This window comes from Strix aluco, chromosome 3, assembly GCF_031877795.1.
Source record: "Strix aluco isolate bStrAlu1 chromosome 3, bStrAlu1.hap1, whole genome shotgun sequence".
NCBI classification, from domain to species: Eukaryota; Metazoa; Chordata; class Aves; order Strigiformes; family Strigidae; genus Strix; species Strix aluco.
Window position 1 is genome coordinate 57,961,421 of NC_133933.1, and position 19,931 is coordinate 57,981,351.

The 19,931-nt window shown below is 43.9% G+C and overlaps 1 protein-coding gene across 4 annotated transcripts in view; it reads left to right on the top strand.

Annotated features, from left to right (window-relative positions):
• Positions 1-354: 354 nt before the first annotated feature.
• GRM1 (glutamate metabotropic receptor 1) overlaps positions 355-19,931 on the top strand; it is a 198,411-nt gene continuing 178,834 nt past the window's right edge. For all 4 annotated transcript variants that reach the window (XM_074818696.1, XM_074818697.1, XM_074818698.1 and 1 more), the window contains exons 1-2: positions 355-1,082; positions 2,711-3,608. In XM_074818696.1, the coding sequence (XP_074674797.1) occupies positions 2,846-3,608 (763 nt within the window). In that variant the 5' untranslated portion in view covers positions 355-1,082; positions 2,711-2,845. The remainder of the gene's footprint in view (positions 1,083-2,710; positions 3,609-19,931) is intronic.

Here is a 19,931-nt window from a genome sequence, read left to right on the forward strand (position 1 = left end):
TCTGCTGCCCCGACCTGGGTCTGCGGCGCCCTGGGGGAGCTTCATGCCCGGAGGCAGAGGACAGGCAGAGCCCCTCCGACCCTGGCTCCCTCTTTGGGAAACACGACCTGCGAGGAAAGTGGGCACCGGCAAACCCCTGGGCTGAGTCTTCCATAATGAACATGCCTCATGGATAAACACACAATGCAGGCAAACAACTAGCTGCGTGACAGTGAAAAAACCACAAATATTGACACAGGGAGAAGACACCCCTGAGGCAGAATTCACTGCAAACCCTTCTCTGAATGAGCAATAGTTAAATGTTTGTCCTTGCCTCTTTCTTTCAAAAGTAGGGCAAATATCTATAGAGTTCCCAGTGGGGAGGTAATCTAACTTTAACTTTCATACAGTCAAGTAAAACACCCGAGACCTTGTGTTAGGGATGCAAGCAGGTCGTCTGAATTATGATTATTCAATCTGGTATTATTTTAATCTGACATGCCTCTCACGTGCTTCATTTAGATTCATCTTGACCTGAAAACTGTAATCTCGATGCCTTTATCCTTACAGGTGATTTCTCTTGTTGCAGTATCTTTTTTTTTCTTTTTTCTTTTTTTTTTTTTTTTAATATATAGATATTTATTGTAATAGCGAAATCCTGCCCGTGAGGCAGACCGGCACATTTCACTATCTCGGGTCTCCCAAGCGTGGTCTGGGTCCCCTTCGAGCAGCAGCCTCTTGCCTTTGCTCTCGCTCTTGCTAATTGTGGCAAGAAGATAATGAATTAAGAGCCGCGGGAGGTGAGACCAGACACCTCCCCTGCGGCCGCAGCGTGCTCCGGGCGATGCTTCCTTGCCGGCTTACAAGACAATAGCCGAAGAAATTAAGGAGGGGGAGAAAATGACTGATCCTTCTGTATGAGATAATGGATGAGCCCGGGATGACCTGTTTTTTTCCTTGCGCTGGAGCGGTGCTGAAGACAGAGGGCACCCGCGCCCAGCCCAGCGCCGTCGCCCCGCCGCCAGCGCGCCAGCTCGGGGCGGCCGGAGAAGCCGCCGGTGCCGGCTCCGCGCAGGCAGGGAGCCACTGCCTCACCCGGCCAGGTACGTCCCGGGGGTGGCCTCCGAACGGACCGCGGGGCTCGGCCGTGGGGCTGCCCGAGGGGCAGGCGGTGCCGGCGAAAGGCACGGGGCGGGGGGGGGGGGTGGTCGGGCTCCGGGGCTGCCCGGGGGAGGCTACTTCAGGCGGTTGTGCCCGCCTGCCCCCGCGGTCGTGCCGCCGGGACAGCGGCTCCCCGCGGAGCTTCGCCTTTCCCGGGACCGCCCCCAGCCCTCCGCGCCGCCCGCCGGCGGCCCCGCCGCGGCCCCGGCCCCGGCCCCGGCCCCCTGCCCGCCGCCGGGGAGGCACGGGGGAGCGGCGGCCAGTCTGGGGCGGTGCGTGCCGCGGCCGGTCTCCGCGCCTGCGGAGGGGTGTGCGTGTGTCTGTGTGTGTGTGTGTCTGTGTGTGTGTGTGTGTCTGTGTCTGTGTGTGTCTGTGTCTGTGTGTGTGTGCGTGTGCGTGTGCGTGTGCGTGTGTGCGGGCGGGGAAACCGCGGCAGCAGCGCCGGGCGGAGGCCAGAAGTTTGGGGGAAAGCGCCCAGGGGTGCTGGCGGGCTGCCGAGCCGGCGGTGGCGGGGCCAGGACAGCGGGACAGCGGGGCAGGGGGGCGACGGGGCACCGGGGGCGATGGGGCACCGGGGAGGGGAGCAGCGGGGCAGGGGCCGGCGGACAGGGGACAGGGGAGAGGGGGCCCGAGGGCCGCCGGCGGCTGCCGGGCGCTGTCCCGGGTGCTGACGCCGCCGCCGTGCAACAGGGGCCCGGCCCGGCCCGGCCGCGCTCCCGCCTCCCCGGGCGGTGGCGGCGGCGGCGGCGGTGGCGGTGGCGGTGGCAGCCGCGCCGCCCACCCCCTTCCCACCACGGCGTTTCAAGGCTGCAAGCCCAGCCGCCGGGCTGGCCGCCTCTCCCCGCCCGAAGCCTGCATGCAAGGCAGGCGTGCCGGTAAGGCACGTCAGGACTTTGCCCGCCGTTGCCTTAGTAACTAATATGTATTTTCCCCCGCTTGCATGTGTGTGTCCCTGGCTGAATTACGGTTTTGCCCCCTACACACGGAAAAGTTAATCTAAACTGTCAAGTGGCTCCTTTCTTCCTCCCTTCGGTGACCTTTAAATGACATTTCCCGTGGCTGGCAGGGCAGATTGCTCGCTCTCTTTTCGCCGCCTTTCTGTATTGGGAAAGGAAATTCCTGAGCTGCGAAGGATGCCTTCAGGTAGCCAGAACGCGAGAAGAGAAGCACTTGTCACCCCGCTTTCAGGGCTGGGGCCGCTGGGGCCAGGCTAGGGCGCGTCTCCCGTGAGCTACCGACCTCGTGAAACTTTGCGAACTTCCCGGGGGCGGAGGGGAGGGTGTGTGCGCCGGGGGGTGCGGGAGGCAGCCGCCTCGGCTAGGAGAGCGGCTGCAGAGAGGAGCATATGAACTAACGTATGTGAGCATGCATGATCGTACGTCAAGCCAAATAAACGCATCTTTTAATCCGTCTTGAAACTTCCTCTCGAGAGGCTCACGGAAGCAAATTGCCCTGGGCGTTTGCGAAAGCGGTCAGCTCGAACTGTGCGGGGGAGGGTTGCTTTCTCGAGCTCTGGTTTGACATCGATTTCCCGATTAGCCTGTTTTATCCCTTATTTCTATGCCACCAGGTTAAAAGTCACTAGGATGACGGCTGCCCTGGCACCCTCGAGAGCGATGCTGTGAGGCTTCGCTGTGATGGTATTTGGAGCAACTTGGGCGCTGGCGGGGGGAAGCGGATGCCATTTCCTACATGTCCTTAAACCATGTGCAGGCAAGAGGAGCCCATGAAATTCGTAACCTGGGTCTGGATGACATCGTGCAACAAAATGATTGGCGTCCTGCTTGTCTTTTTTCCTGCTCTGCTCCTGGAGATGGACGTGCTGCCCAGGAGCGCCGGGCGGAGGGTGCTCCTCTCCGCCGCCTCCTCGCAGCGGTCGGTGGCTCGGATGGACGGGGATGTCATCATCGGGGCCCTCTTCTCTGTCCATCACCAGCCGCCGGCTGAGAAAGTGCCCGAGAGGAAGTGCGGGGAAATCCGGGAGCAATACGGCATCCAGAGGGTCGAAGCCATGTTTCACACTTTGGATAAAATCAACGCCGACCCGGTCCTGCTACCCAACATCACCCTGGGCAGCGAGATCCGAGACTCCTGCTGGCACTCCTCGGTGGCCCTGGAGCAGAGCATCGAGTTCATCCGGGACTCCCTCATCTCCATCAGGGACGACAGGGACGGAGGCACCCGCTGCGTTTCCGACGCGCAGCCCCAGCCCCAGACCAGGGTGAAAAAGCCCATCGCGGGGGTCATCGGCCCCGGCTCCAGCTCGGTTGCTATCCAAGTCCAAAATCTGCTCCAGCTCTTCGACATCCCCCAGATCGCTTACTCCGCCACCAGCATCGACCTGAGCGACAAAACGCTGTACAAATACTTCCTCCGGGTGGTCCCCTCCGACACGCTGCAAGCCAGGGCCATGCTCGACATCGTCAAGCGCTACAACTGGACCTACGTCTCCGCCGTCCACACGGAAGGTAGGTATGGGGGGAAGCCCACAGCCTCCCCCGGGAGCCCCCGGCCGCCCCCGGCGCGCTGCGCCCTCGGCGGGGGCTCCGCAAGGACGCGCCGGCGCCGGGTTACCCGTCGGGACCGCGGGGGGCCGGGCCGCCTTCTCCCCAGGGACCGCCGGCCGCCGCCACCGAGGAGGCTCTGAGGTGATCGGGGGAATGTGTGTGCGGTTTCCCGCGGCGCGGAGGAGCCCCCCCCCCCCCGTCCCGGCCGCGGGCGCCGCGGCTGCGGGCAACGGGAGGGTCTTCAGCAGCGCGGGAATCCGGCGTCTCCCCGGCGGTGCCGTCCCCCGTCCTCACGCACACGCACGAACAGGGCGGGTCGTGGATTTCCGAGCAAAAAGTGAAGGGGATCTGGAGCTGACAGCGGTCCCGGCTGCGCCGCGGTGGAGTGGGGGGGGTTGCCCGTGGCGCTGGGGAGCGGGTCCCACTCGCGGGCGCGGCCGCCGCCGCCGCGGCAAGTTGGTGTGTTCTGCCCCAGCCACGCCGCGTCCCGCCGCGGAGGGGGCGCCTGGGTCAGCTGCTGGCTCCGCTGCGTGGGAAGTAATTTTCGGGGGGCTGCGAACGCAGAGCAAAGAAACCTGAAAATCCCTCGGTAGCCCCTGCAAAGCCACGTCCCGTGGGAAAGAAAGGGCCGCGGCTAGTTTGTCCGCAGGTCTGGGCAAGCGCGTTTTCATGCAGCTTGAGCAATAGTAAAACACATTGCTCTGTACACTCTCTTCGTAGTCAACAGGTTTTATTAATTTTAAATATCAAACGAAAAATGTCCAGAGTAAGGTTTACAGGCAGGCGAGGTGGACCAACATAAATTACAGAAATGACTGCATTTGACAGAAAGCAAACTCTTGTGATGTATTATTGTGACGCTCCTATAGCCCAGGTATGGTCCTCCAAACGGGATTTTTCAGTACAAAATTGCAAACCCGACCGCATTATTGCTATAGTTTTGCAGCTGTTCTGTTTACGTGACTGTATCTCTTGGATGGATTTGATTTATGATTCCCTCTGGTTACTGAGCTGACTCCACACCTTTCATTCTCACAGAGATGACTAAGTAAAAAGAGTTAAGGACATATATTATGATGAATAAATAAAAGAATCTCCAGGAAGAATTGCATATACAACATTGAAAGGTGGATTGGATTAAACTGGACACCTGAAACATGAAAGTGCTGCAATTGGGGGGGGGTGGGGGGGTGGGGGGGAGAAAATAAGAGCAGGAAGCAATGACCTGACATTTGCAGTTCATTTGTGCCCTGTTCAGATGAGCAAACGAACTGCTAACAAGAGTTGGACATGAGCTATTAAGATTCTCTACTGCTGACAGATACGATTAGATCTTGTGGAAGGCCGAAAAATGAACATGAAAGGGGTAAATTCTTTGTTGGTGTAAATCACCACCTCGCCCTTCAAGGCACTTCGGGCAGCTGCGCTAACGCACAGTGTCCGAGGAGCTGCCTCAAGGGACCTGCTCTCGCTCCCTCTCGCTGTAGATGTAACTCGCGTTAACGTTAGCGGGATTTACCTCTCCTGGAAAAGACAACAGCTTATGAAGGTTATTTGTTCATTCATTTTTAAAAGATCATTATAAGGAGTAATTTCAGTTATTGCTTGTGGGAAATTTTAATTAAATATCTATTTTTATGAATATGTTACTGACTGATGAAATATGCTTGTTGCAAGGTATTTTTATAGACTTTGAAGTGATACTTTTGAAAACAGTAGATCAGTTCTACCCCACAAGGCAATGGTCTCCTCTTAGGAAACACCCCACGGATTTTATAGATTATGCAGCTCGAGATTCGTATTTGCTTTCTGAAATTGTTATTAATCTGTATCTGCCGTACCTTTTTTGTTAGATTCAAGCTACAAATTCCACTGGAAATACATAGCAAGCTTCAACTTCTGTTTTTCTTTCCAGAAAGACAAGTTATTAACCCCATCCCAACTGCTGTTGGGTGGATTCCAGAGACCTTTTTTTTCCTATTCTATTCATACTCATGAAAACTGGTGTAAACTGTTACATTTGTGTTGTTTCAAACCCCATGCATTCACTGTGAGAGATCTGCTTTCTGGTTTGTTAAAGGTGGGATCATTCTTCGCAGACAACACAAAGCCACTCTGAATAATAGTCTCTGTGAACAGGAGCTGCTCCATCCGTGCTATGTTTGGAAATACAGGGATAAAGTGTAGTTAGAAACATTCCTCCTCCACGCTTACTCATAGGCCTCTACGCTGTCTTTACGGTGGGCTGCAAAATGTGCTGGGAGGAATTCTAGGGTATCATGGGTTGGAGAATTATTTCAGCAGGGACTGTGAGAAATGGGCATGTTTCTAGGAAATGCACATGTTGACACTGTGAAGACATTAACTGTTTCTTTCACCTTCCGAGTATTCCAGATCCAGTCTGGTCACCTCTTGAGAGCAGAAAAGCTGCGCAGGTCCTACCCAACCCCTTGTTCTCATGGGGATGGACAATCCTCAGCTCTTGGAGCCACCCAACCACAAGGGGATGCAATGAGACCACTGAGCCGACTGACTGACTACTTGTGTCAGCTAGCCATGCTCCTCAGCCTACACTGGCCAAGGGCAGGGTCACAGAAAAAGCCCAGGGGTGATGAGCCCTTTCTCAGACAGTCTGAACCATCCAAGTCCTCTGTTTACCCTTCTTCTACTCCTGTACTCTAGCTGGAGTTATTTAAAGGTCCCAAACAATACCAGTCTGCACAGTTATACCTTTAATGAAAATTGGAAATAAATACCACACAATTCAGTGCCCACGTTTCTTAACATGAAGCCTACACATGTCGTGAGAATGAAGATCCACGACGTCACCCATGAAGCACGATGTCTTTACGTAGTCCTCGATATCCTACTTTGCATTTGACATGAAAGTTTATTATTCATGTCTTAATGTGATAATTAGTGTTAATTAGTGGTGATGACATTTAACTATATACAGTCTCTACACACTAGTACATGAAGTTACATGGAGGTATGCCATCCCCGTTGGGTTTTTTTTGCACAGTTGTTTATTAAGAAGTATAAACATTGGGTAGAAACTTCTTAGCTAGTGAATAAAATATGTTTTCAGAGGCCATGTAGCACATTGCTTCTTTTAGATTAAAATTGACACATAAAGCTTCACATTAAAGAACAAAGAAAGATGAGTTACTATGTTTGGTGATTTTATTATGTATCTCAGTTGAGCATAGTTGCACATCATGAGAGTGCATTTTTCCCCGAGTGGGCAGCAATCATTAGATGATGTGCGAAATCTGTGCATCTGCTGGCGGAAGGCTGTGTGACTGTATTTCAAGGCATTTTCAAGGCTATTATTTTTTTAAGGATTCCTCAACGGTAATTCAGTGTTGGAGTTCTTCGCACGTGTACATCTCGGCTCTTAGGCTTGGAAGTCATTCTTATCTGGAAATGCACATAAGTGGATGCCAAGGCTTCCCATGGAAATCAAAGGCACGAAAAGCACGTTTGTGAAATTGGGCACAATCCCAAGTGTGATAAGAGCAGAAGGAGCTACACTTGCTAAGGGTTACTTTCCAAGTGAGATATTCTGATCTTCAGTGAGATAACTTCACTGAAGGTATTATTCTCCACTTACTAAGCAGCCACTGGTTATTTGGTAAAACTGTGAAGAACTACAAGGGGGCACTTTCTTCCTTGCCTGGAGAACAGACCCTGGGCTGCCTCTGGGATGAGGCAAGAAATGCTGAGCGGAGGTGGTGGGCACCACCTCTGCACTGGTGTGATGCTGAAGGGATAGAAGTTAATAGGCTTGTCTCCAGAAAATGCAGAGCGGTTGTGAGATTGCTGTCTGCTATACCAACTTCCAGAACCCACAGGACACCTGCACCCTGGCTAGTGATCAGCACGGAGTCTTCACCAAATCCCTCACTTTTAGCTGTTCATCTTATACACGAAGCAGGAGAGATGATGGTGTAAGAAGCCTTGTTATCCCCTCATCTTCCAAATATATCACTTCCAAATAAGTGAATAGAAATACTTAGTGGCTGTGCCTGGCTTTTCTTTTAAATTGTTGCTATGTGTTAGCCTTATAAAATGTATGTGAGATTTTTCATTCTGTGAAAACAAAATCTGAACATGCAGAACAGAACCACTTGAGTGCCGTTTGTGATTTATGGACCACTCTTACACTTTAGAGTACAAATACCCCTTTATAAATACAATTTCCATTCCAACAGATTAACGTGCAGACTTTGTGGAAACAACTTTGTAAATGGAATGATTAAGTTAATTGGAATGAATAAGTTAATTTGGTAGTTTATAGATTAGTTTTACTAAGAGCGCTGAGATGTTTCTGGTCTTGATCAGTTTTGTCAGATTTGTATTGCCAGGCTGTTCCTTTTGCTTGAGTATAAAGCTTAAAATGAACTATGATGAAGCAGATGGCACAACTGTAAAGACTTTAAATCAAAGTTGGTGGTAGGTAGATTACCTTCACAATGATTTTTGATAACTTGACTGCCACATGCTCTCCATTATAGTAATGTACAGGAAACTCACAAGCATGGCTATACATGTTGGAAAGAGGATGGAAGGGAGTGAAGCTTACACTTTATTGCAAATTTCACAGGAAATAAGTTCTTTCAGTAGAACTCACTAAAGTAGCTTTAGAGGTGCTAAAAAATAATGCTTCTGTTTAAAGATAAGCAGGGCAATATCCATCAAATAGCTCAAAGGAATAATTTTCATACAATTGTGTTTAATTTCTCATAAGGTGTTCCTACAGCTGTTTCTAAGAATGTTGTATTATTAATTCTATGGTGTCACTCGATGACTGATACTTTCTGATAAAATTATGACCAGGAAATAGAGAAAAGCAGCTCCAATTCAGATGTTTGAAATTTCAGAGTTTACAAATATTTCTATAGGTAACAACAGTTACAAAGATGCTCTTAAAGGTTAATCTCATGAAGTGTTGTGAATTGTGCCTGAGATGTGTGTTCACAAATGCATATTCCAATCTATTATTTTTATAGTTTCTCTAGAGAGATATGTCCCAAGGAAGGCAGAAATTAATTTGAAAACAAGTTGGGACTAGAATATTCCCTGCATTGGACGCATGAATTACATTTATTAGAAGGTGGTGGAAGAGTCATTTACATTGATTGAAGTTGACAAAATTATTCTGGGTGACAAACACCATGGAGAGCAAGAGAAATTATTTCTTGAAAATATATTGTTCTGCAGTACTCCTAAATTCACAAATAGTCTAGCTTTTCAACTACAAAACTGGCAGCTACATGAGTTAAATCAACTCAAAAGACTCATCTAACCTCTGTGCCTGCCTTCTCAGCAATATTGCTAGAGTTCATATTTATCAGTCAATACCATGGATTCATTTGTGCTTTGCTTCTATTTTTTCTGCACCATGCCCTTGCTTTCAGATTTGTATGTCCCACGATCCTTGTAAACTCCTGCAGGATTCTTGTCTCACTGAGACTGTTTTAAAAATTTAAATGATCTTGGCTTTCTCAAAAATCTGTGTGAAAATGCCTCTAAAATATTCCTTTGAACATATGGTTCATAGCATGAAGGTGCTTGTGCTTAGGTTTCTCAGACAGAAAACCAAAAGCTATGTGAAGTGAGATCATATAACTAGAAGTAGTGTCACCCATTGAGAAAGATTCTTCAGGGGTCTGATGAATTAGTTAGCTGGTAACTGCAATGTGAGACCAGAAGCATTGCACCTGCCACACACAACCCAGAAAAGTACTGATCAAAGTCATTACTAACTGGTGCTCACTGACCCATGTGAAATGAAGCAGGGATTTCAGTATATTTTCTGGGTGGCAGGTGTTTGCCGCATAAGCCACCATCACAGATGGCCGTAATTAACACCTGTGCTGGCAGTCCGAATGGGAGGGCCAGAAACTGACTGAACATGAACTACAATAGCGTTTCACCTAAAGAGACCATTCCTTCACCTATGGGTATTTAAGGGATGCTAAGGGATAGCACCAGACATGGGTGGAGAGAGGTGTGCAACAAATGAGTGCCACGCAGTGGGTAAGCAGCTCGGGTTTGCTGGCTTAATTTTTCAGACTGGATCTTTTCCCAAACACTAATACTGCTATTATTATTATTACTATTAATGTACAGCTTAAAGAACAACTTCTAGATCTTGTTTGCCTATCAACACAGCACAAAATTGGCTGTTGAGGGAGGTGGCTGGAATCTTGTGATCTTTGAAGCCAATGTAGCCATTGCTGCCTGTTGGGCTGCGGCCCCAGTTCCTGTCCAGTACAAAAGAGTGCTCACAAATGGCTGTTCGTGGACCCCAGAGCATCATAAAGTCACTGAATCAACTGAGTTTACATCAGTCTTAGTTCTTTACCAGTGGACAAACACTTACAGGATGAAGGCCATTTTTTAAAACCCTGTCCTGATTAGGATACCTCTCACTGTAGGCAAATGGCGTGCAAGAAGTATGCCTAAGAATGGTATGTATATAAAGGCTCTTCTTAGCAATTGTTTTATGTGAAAAATAAACTGCCTTTGGCTGAGGAAAGGAAATAAAAATTAAAGAGATATTAAAACTGCCCTACTGATCCTTCAACAGCCGGCTGAATATTAAAAGAAGCAAGAACTGGGCATGTACAGAGCATACCGTCACAGCTCCAGTATGTAGCAACTTCCCAAATACTAGGGCTATCAGCCACCAATGGACCTTTGCTTTATAAATTTGTCTAATCTTTTTTCGTATCTATTTATACTTCAGTCTCCATAGTACCCTAACAATGAATTCTATAATTTAATTGCATGTTGTGTGAACAAGTGTTTCCTGTTATTTACTTAAAACTATTCCTTGATGACTGCATTACCTTCATACATTCATGCAAAACTCTCATTGTTTGTTAATCCTGATCATTATACTGTACTTCTAATTTCAGCATGAAATGTGGGGAAACAGAGCTATATTCAGTATTGAGGATGGGGGTACGCCACAGTTAAACTTACTCGTGAAGTAACAGTCTCAGTATTGCTCTCAGACTTTTCCTAATAAGCTTCCAGTAGTCCATTACCTTTTTAGTTACCACCATGCACTGAATGGATGTTGTCAGAAAATACTTTTAAATTACTACAAAACCTTTTTCATAAATGGTAAAGCCTACTTCAGAGGCCATTATACATGTGTGTTACTCTTCATTGATTGACACAAAATTTATTTCCTAGATTTAGTTCCTATTTGTTAGGCAATTATTAATCCAGGACCTTCTGTCTTATCCCATATTACCTTTATTTCTCTGAGAGCCTTTAATAAGGGACCACATGAAAAGCTTTCTTAAATTCCAAGTACTTTGTAGTGATTGTATCATTCATATGGTTACCTGCTCTAACAAAAAAGGCTAATAAACTCCTGAGGTACATATTTTATCTGCAAAAGCTGTGTTGGTTCTTCACTAATATGGCATATTTTTTAATTTATGCGTTAATACTGTTTTTGTTATGGTTCCTACCAATTAGCTTTGTGCAGAAATATCTTGTTTGCTGAAATATCATGTCTGTTGTTCATTGGATTACCCTCTATGCCTCTGTACTGTCTATAAATTCTGTTAAAAAATGAAAACTGATATATGAAAATATAAAATTACTTTTTCCACTTCACTGCTTCCATCTGTTTTGGTACTAAGGCCAGTTTAACTGGTGGTAACGTACCATAACAGAAAATTAGCTGGTATTGGCAATTTGTTAAAGTCCATCTTATGGATTTGTTCTAAAATATTGACACTCTGAGACAACGGTTCAGTCTTATTCTACATAAGGAATGACCTTTGTATGAGAACCATCCTATCCGCCTTCATTGGCAGTGTAGACTGAGAGAATTAATTTAATGTTTCTGTTATGGTTTTATCTTTCCTGAGTGCTCTTTTTATATAACTGGTTATCACCGAATATCAGGCAAGTTTCTCATTTCTGGAATTTTTGAAGAATGGTGGGTATTAGATTCTATGCCTTTATGTCTCAACATTGTTTCTTCTTGTTTTATTGTGGTTTTGTATTTCATTTGTCAAGGTATATACGGTTCTCTTTCCCTCATTAGGTCACAACTTAGAGTTTTTAAAGTTTTTTTTTGTTTTATTGTGTTTTGTTTTAATAGCTTTAGGAAATTTACTTTTCTGCTTTATCATGCTGGTTTTTTTGATCCTTTTGGAGGTTTGGTTTTCAGCCTCTCATATATTTCTGAGTAGTCTCCATGTAATTTGTTAGTATTTCACTCTTTTGCCTGCGACTTTTAATGTCCTTGAAATGAACTTTCTCATTTTTATATAATTTATTTTGCTTTAAATTAAATATTACTGTTACTGATTTTTTGTTTCACATACAGCTTTTTCTGTCCAAATATGACTAAAGTACACTCACAATTGCAGACTATTTTTTGGATAGTTAGGGCTTAATAAGCCTTGTATACTGCTCAAGACTAAATCAAGAGCTGTTTCTTCTTTTGTGAGTTCAGTGACCAGATGAATAACACACATGAAAAATAAATCAATACACATTATGTAAGATTTGCTTTCATCTTCCATTATCTAACCTACAGTCTGGCAGTAGTACCTACAGAGCCAAGGTGTGTTAATAGTGTTTTGTGACACGTGGGGTGATTTTTAATGAAAAGTACTGTGCATCACAAACTGTCCTTTCCTCTTGTGATGTGCCACTGCCTAGATGGCTTGTGTCTATCAAAAACCAGTGTGACAGATATTTCATTTTACTGAAAAGTCACAGTTTGTTATACAGTTCCATGGTCTGAACAATTTCCATTTGTATTCTTTCTTGAATGTTTTTAAACAAATGAATTTCTTAAAGTGTATTTGGATTATATTAACAGCCAGCAATGATTTATAAGTCCCTTTGAAATTTGATAAAAATGTTGTAAAGATAGGCATTTGGCAGTTCTGGTTGACAAAGCAGAGAAGGTCATATCCCGTGCCAGTGCAGAGAGCAAGTGTAGCTGTAAAGCTCTTGATCCAATGCTCATTGAAGTTAGCTGGTGGTCCTCTGTTGAGTCCAGTGGATCCTGAGTGGGGCTCAGCATGGCCATCACATGTTATTTTTTCAGGTTATGGAGCTGGCATTCCTCAGAAAGCACTAAAAATCCACAGGGCCTGTGAATCCCACAGCTAGAAGGATCTTGTAATTGAAAATAGTGTAAAATTGGTGTGAAGGCAAACGTTGTTTGTTGGATTTGCATAGATATTAGAGGATATTCATATACATAGTTTTTTCCTTCCAACTAGGAGAAGGCTGAAACTAGTTCACCTCTTCCCATGCAAATTTCCCAGTGAATTTAACTCTTGTTTCTCTTTGCAAATTGTTTGAGGAGCAAACTTTCATTTTCTTAAATGCAGAAACAATTTGCAGTTGTTTGACCAGCAACTTTCATCCTTATTCATCTGTGGATACAGATGTATTTGTACGAGCTAGTAATTTCCCAAACATTTATTCAAACAAAACTCATCCTGGCAAACAGCAATAAGAACCAGGCATGAATATTGCTGAAGTGACAGCTATTTGAAATCTGAATAAGTGTTCATAAATGCTTTCTTAAAATGTCTGGCCAGGCTCCATTGAACATTGAATGTATCCTCCTATGTGGAGTAGAATATAAATTTGTAATTAATTGTCAGGAAGTGAGAAAACCTTTCATGCTTATTTATGTAAGCCTTTCTTACCCGCATGGTGCTGTAGAGAGGCTTTAGCAAATGGAAATTTGGCATGTAGATCATTGTGCTGGGTACTGAAAGATGGTGATCCTCCTAGCGAGAATGTATTGCTCTGACTGCAGGCTCCACATGCGTAAATCTCAGTCTCTTGTCTGACCAGTAAATATGTGAAGCTGAATATTGACAGTGCTGTAAAGGAATGCTATATTATCAAGCATTGCTAAAACTGGTAGGATGATTTGAGAGACTGGAAAGTTAAAATCCACTCCTACTGAACTGTTCAGAATGGGTTACAGCAGTGGGCTGACAGCACTCTCTCAGAGGATGCCCTTATTTGCAAGGCCATATTTCCCTGGAAGGGTAAACTTATATTCAGGATCAGATTAAAAACTCTACAGCTATATGAAGCAAAGTGCTGAGCAGAGACAGTCGTTCTGCTGGAACAAAAGTGTTCAAGATTTTGAGAAGGGGGAATGAGCCGGGCAGCAGCCCTGGTACCCTGGGTATGTATCACAGTCCTTTCTTGTTCCATTCCTCCTTTAGGCACTACAGTTGTGGTCCTCAGGTGTCACTGCATTCCCTCGTAAAGAGGCTCAGACTTCCTCTTTCACGTGGATACCTGCCGCCTCAAACCATTCTTTGTCCACTGTCAAGTTCTGTCAAATCTGTCAAATCTGACAGCTCAGCCTGTGCATACTAAGTGACACGGTGCCAGTCACCCAGAGCCTGAATTCCTCCTCCCTCCCACACAGTGCCAACCTCCAGGTGAAATTACAAAGAGTGACAGGAAGGTTTTCCAGGAGGTCCTTCTGGATTTGTCACTGACCTCAGAAAGAGATGGCCAATATTCTGTTAAACACATGCCTCTAACCATGCCTGCAATGGTGTCCTCCAGTGTTGGCATCCTACAAAAGGGTAAGATAAGGATGTAGTAAAAGTCTGCAGCGTGAGGACAGTAATGTGAAAAACTGATGTTATATAAAGTTGAGTGAGGCGATAAATATTGGTTTCAGTATATTATGGAACAGCCAAAACTGGACAGTGTTGAGTTATGTCAAAAATCCAAGCGCAAAAGACAAATGAGCTATGCCAGATAGCTTTGGCTACCAAGGCAGCAATCCCCAGAAAAATAATAAGATGATGATTCAGGATTCAGCTGACAAAAAAAATGTAATTAAATTAAAACCAATCAGTGTGACTCTACAGAATATAGGTCTTCTCAAACCAACCTGATTTTATTCCCTGATGAAAGTGCAAACTTGGTAGCTACAGATAATAGTGCAGATAAAATATCTTGGATTTCTGTAATGCACTGAATTAGAATTACAGGATATTTTTATTAAAATGCACTGTGCAATGTCAGGAAAACAGACATTGTATAAATTAAAACTCAGCACGCTGACCTCAGCAAGTAAAGAATGAACATCAAATGAGATTATGTCAACTGCATTGCACAGAGCCTGACAAAGGGTCTAATGCATCACTGTCTTCATCAATGATATACAAAGCATAATTGCTGACAAGATATGCAGATTTGTGAAATGGCAATTAATGGGCAGAAAAGGGAAGATTCAGATCTCTTGGTAAGATAGGCCCAGTCTAAGAAAACGCATGCTAATACAGTCGAATGTCAACTATAAATACAGGAATAAAGCACCTATGCAACTTACATAGGAGAATTGTGTCCCTGAAAGAAGTCTTAAATATATTATATGGTTGTAGAGGAGCTGCATCAGAAAAACTCTAACCCAAGATACAAAAAGCTAATGTCATCCTTGAGAGAGTGGAAACTTTATCTCTGTCTAAGGATTATTAGTATTAATTTTGCTATTCTTTGTTCAGTTCTGTTGTCAACATTTTAAAAATAAAGTTAAACTATTTAAAAGAGAGAGGGATAAAACTCCAAATGATTTGAGGACTGAAAAAAATACCTTATAGCAGGAATCTACACCAGCTTAGTCTCTCTGGTTTGTCAAAAAGAGATACAGCTTGATTTATGAAAAAAATGTTTCATTTCCTCCAGGCAAACAAAACCAGGAGGAACTACAGGGCTCTGTATCCTAATGGTTAGATGCGTAACAAGTACCTCTTACTGGTGAGCCAACAAATTCCAATTAGAAAAAAGACAAACATTTTTACTTGTGACAGTGATTAACCACTGGGACAAATGACTGAGGAAAGTGATACGTTTTCAGACTTTTGATGTTGTCTATTCAAAATTTGCTGCAGATGTTCCAGAACAGTTTTATTTGAAATGCAAGTCACTGGACACCGCGCAGTGGGATCTGGAGTGAATGTATGGGCTGGCTCTTATAGAGGTGGTCAGATATGAAGAGCTGATGGTTCTTTCTGGCATTAAATCTTACTCATTTATGAATGGTTTTGATTATGTAAGCAGGCAGGAAAAATTTTAATTTAAAGAGTAGCTTAACATTCATGTGTTCACTCATCTGCTCAGCTGCCTTGGAAAATTCAAAGTATTCAGGGCTGTTGATACTGATTGTAGAGGAAGAGAAACTCAGGATGAAAAAATCCTCTCAGTCAAATTCAGTCTGCTGTTGCAGTTTACATGCATTAATTTAAGTCAGTATTTGTTCCCTTACCAGCCGTTGGTGCTTGTTATGCATTTTACCGTTAGATGACAGACCCCTTTAGTTCCTACTATTTTTGTCTGCTTGGGGGCAATTTTCAGTTTCATGCAGATTTTATACTGCACTTATTCCCTTACTTGTGACATAAATGTTGGCCCCTGTGACCAAAGGAAACAGCAAGTTTTCAAAAAGGATGCAGTTGACATTTTTCTATGGTTTCATTAATTGGAATACTCCTTTGTCCCTAAAATGATATAGTTCATCTGACAGCCCATGCAAAATAAATTTAAAAAACCCACTATGGAAGAAAATAAGAAGTTAGAGGCTAGGGTAATTAACATTTTTACTTAGAAGTTTTTCTAGAAGGGAATTCAGTCATGAATTTTGTGAATATTTGTTTTAACAGAAAATATGGGCATCGATATTTTCTGGTTGTTTCAGAACACAGCATGTTATAGATGCTATCCCTTCATGCAATGAACATCTTAATGTCCTCTTACAAGGCAATTTAGAGTATAGTCATGTTTGAAAAGCCATTGTCCTTGTCACACCTACTTCTGCCTTTTCTACTGAGTCCAAATCCATGTGAAATAATGTATTCCGCTTTTATCATAGCTGTGGTGTTGCCTGTGAATTGTGAAGCAGAAATGTGCTGGTACCACAAATATCCAAAGTCACATCACTGCTTTTTATAGTTCATATCCTGAGGACATACGAATAATAAAATGCTCTTTAAAATTCTGGCAATACATCTGTGTTTACATTCAGAACTATGATTTGGCTTTAATGAAGTCAGTGGGAGCTATTGACTGAAATTTAGCCATACATCTGACTCTATGGAAAGATCCTTTGAGGTGCAGAATACTCTTGCTTGCTCCTAGAAGGCATGTGAACACTAGCTTAACTTTAAGCACTAGAATTATGGAGGACAAGAATTAACCACACACTTACAGGACACAGTTTCTGGGGATTGCCCACATCACAGCAGTGTCCAGTGCCTTACAAGATTAGGCATGATGTGCTTATCTCACATTAAAGACAGACTTTCTACTGATAAAACTAGCATTTATAAGCCTTGTAAAGGTCTGTGTAGTGGGTTAGGCTAGGGGGAAACCAAACAGCCTCAGAACTGTGTATATCAGAGGATTATGAAAACTGATGAGTGAGTTGACTAAAGAAAGGCTGCAGCTGGCTGGAGAAAAAGGGGAGAATTTTGGATGTGCTGCTTTGAAGAGACAGGTAAAAGTTAGTTGCTGCTGCCTTTCTTAAAGTGGAATGCTGAAATAATTGATTAGCTTAGCTAGAAGCTGGACTACACTAGGGTAAATGTCACCTGGATTTTTTTCCTCTCTCTTTTTTAATGAATACTTTTAGAGTGCTGATTTTTATGTGCTTAAATTCACAAGCTCAGACAGTTCTTTTATCATAACACATGCAGGAAAATAACACAAAAAGCATAAGAAGAAAGGAACTACTTCTGTGTCTCCATCACACAAAGACTTCTCATGTAAAAGGCTACTGGCTTTTGGTGTTGCCAGCCTCCTTATAGTAGTACAAACTTTAACTTCCAAGGAAGCTATCTTAAGTTGTCTAGCCTCTAACAGATACTAACTTAAATTTCAGAATACACAATATTTTGTGAAACAGAAATTTAAAATAAAAATACAAATTACAGCTCATATTCAGAATAAGCACTATGTATGTTTCATTGCTTAGTAGGCATTCATTGTGTGATAGACAGCAGAACACAGAAGGTGACTGGGAGCTGCCATGAAACAGCACTGGGCTGCCTTCTTTTGGGGATAAATGTGTTGAAATGAAAGGATTCTTGTAGAATCATTCAATTTCACTGAATCAGCACCTTCCAAAGGAGGAAACATCCTATAGGAATCTTCTAACTGGCTTTTCCTCTAACTCTGGGTCTCATCACCCCATCACCTAATAATCACAGCCTGTACCTTTCTGTACCAAGTTCTTCTAGTCTTTCCTATAGCGCCCTCTCCCAGGCCTCTGTCTCAGAATCTATATTAATACCTAGAACAGTTTCTAAAAAGCTCAGTTGACTATTTATTTATTTATTGCCTTCTGGAAAACTACACGTTGCTAAACCACTCTTCTTCAGTACTGTTCTTTTCATGTTTTTACTATAAGTCACCACATTTTGGTAATTTGGACAACCAGGTGTAAGCATCTGTGGACCATACAGAACTGATGATCATGCCCTCAGTCACTGGGAAGTACATTTTCTTTATGCTGAAAAAAAAATAACCTGTCTGGGCTGACCTGCAAGCTTAGTTTTTAGACAGGCAAAGAATTTGAAAAAGGCTCTGTAGTCATTACAATTAGATCATAATTAGCCTTTTATTATTGTAAATTATTTTAATCTATAAATAGAATTGACTTTCAGCCTGATTCCACTGATGTCAGTGGAAAATTTGCCACTGATTTCTGTAGGAAGAAGTTTTGGGTATAATTATTACCTAATTTCAGTGAAAAAGTACATACATATGAGGAAAATGTACATTTATATGAGGAAAGAGGCTTATAAAATAGGGGAGCTAAGGGAAAGCCTGTACATCTTACTAATAGAAACAACATTTCTTCAGTTTGCTGTATTTTTATTTAGAAAGATTTCAGGGATACATTCTAAAAATGTAGATCTTTAAAAAGAATTGCTTCATGGTAATGTACATTTGAATTTCAGTCTCAGGGAAACTAGGCTTTATGCTGCTACTAATTATCTTTGTGGTGACAAAGGCCATTGTTATTTAGGATAAAGGGAAAAGGATGTTCTCCATACTGTAATCAGGAGCAGCAATAGGCAAAGGCATACATTTTAATGAACAAGAGGGTGGGGATGATGCACACCTGCAAGCACAGATGTTTTACCCTTAATTTCTGCCACTATGATTTTATTCAGAACATTTAAGTTCTGCACGGATCAAGGAGTTCTGCTTCACTGCTAATTAGGAATAGATCCAGTAGACAAGAGGGATCCAAATATGTTTCACAGTCACATGAAGTAAACAAAAAAAATGGGGACATTCTACCTTAATCCTATCTCACCTTGAAATGGTGATTGGCTACAGCTCAGCTGTAGAGATAGGTGATTCATTTCTGTATTTATTATGGAAAAAGTGCTTTGGATATCCGAAAAGAAATTATTTCAAGATTAAAAAATTGGTTTATTCTGTGGCACTGTTAATAAGAGCCAAGGAGGGAAACATGATGGTGGTTCTTATTTTATGTATTATCTCACTGATCACACTAACTGGAAGAGATTCTGGATCATCTTTTCCTCTGAGAAGACAGGAATACCATTTTGTGAAGCATTACTGTCAAATGTTACACTGCTGTATTTTGCAAGACCTTTTTATGTGTTCATTGTTCCAAGTGGTGGGTTGACCCTGGCCAGCAGCCAACCACCCACCCAGAGACTCGCTCACTCCTCCCTACTCTGTACCAATGGGATAAGGAGAGAAAATAGGAAGAACCAGAGTGGCAAAACTTGTGTCTTGAGGTAAAGCCAGCTTAATAGATGCAGGAAGGGGGGAAAAAAAACCCATGTGAAACAAAGGAAATTGCTCACCCCATCTGACAGGCAGACATATGCCCAGTCAGTCTCCAAACAATGACCCCCTTGGAAGCCCAAACCCTGCTTCTACCTCATTTTTTATTGCTAAGCACATTGTCGTAGTAACGCACCGGCCAGTTTGGGTCAGCTGTCCTGGTTGTGTCCCCATTCCAGTTTCTTGCCCATCCCCACCTACTCACTGTGGGGGAAGGAGGAGGTGGAGTGAGAAAAAGAGAAAGCCTTGGTGCTGTGTGTGAGCACTGTTCATCTGTAACCAAAACACTGGTGTGTTATCAGCTGGTTATTGCACCAGTTTTAGCCACAAATCCAAAGCACAGCCCCATACAGGCTGCTATGAAGAAAGTTAACTCCCTTGCAGCCAGATCCAGTAGGGTCTAGCTCCAGAAACACTGTATTTCAG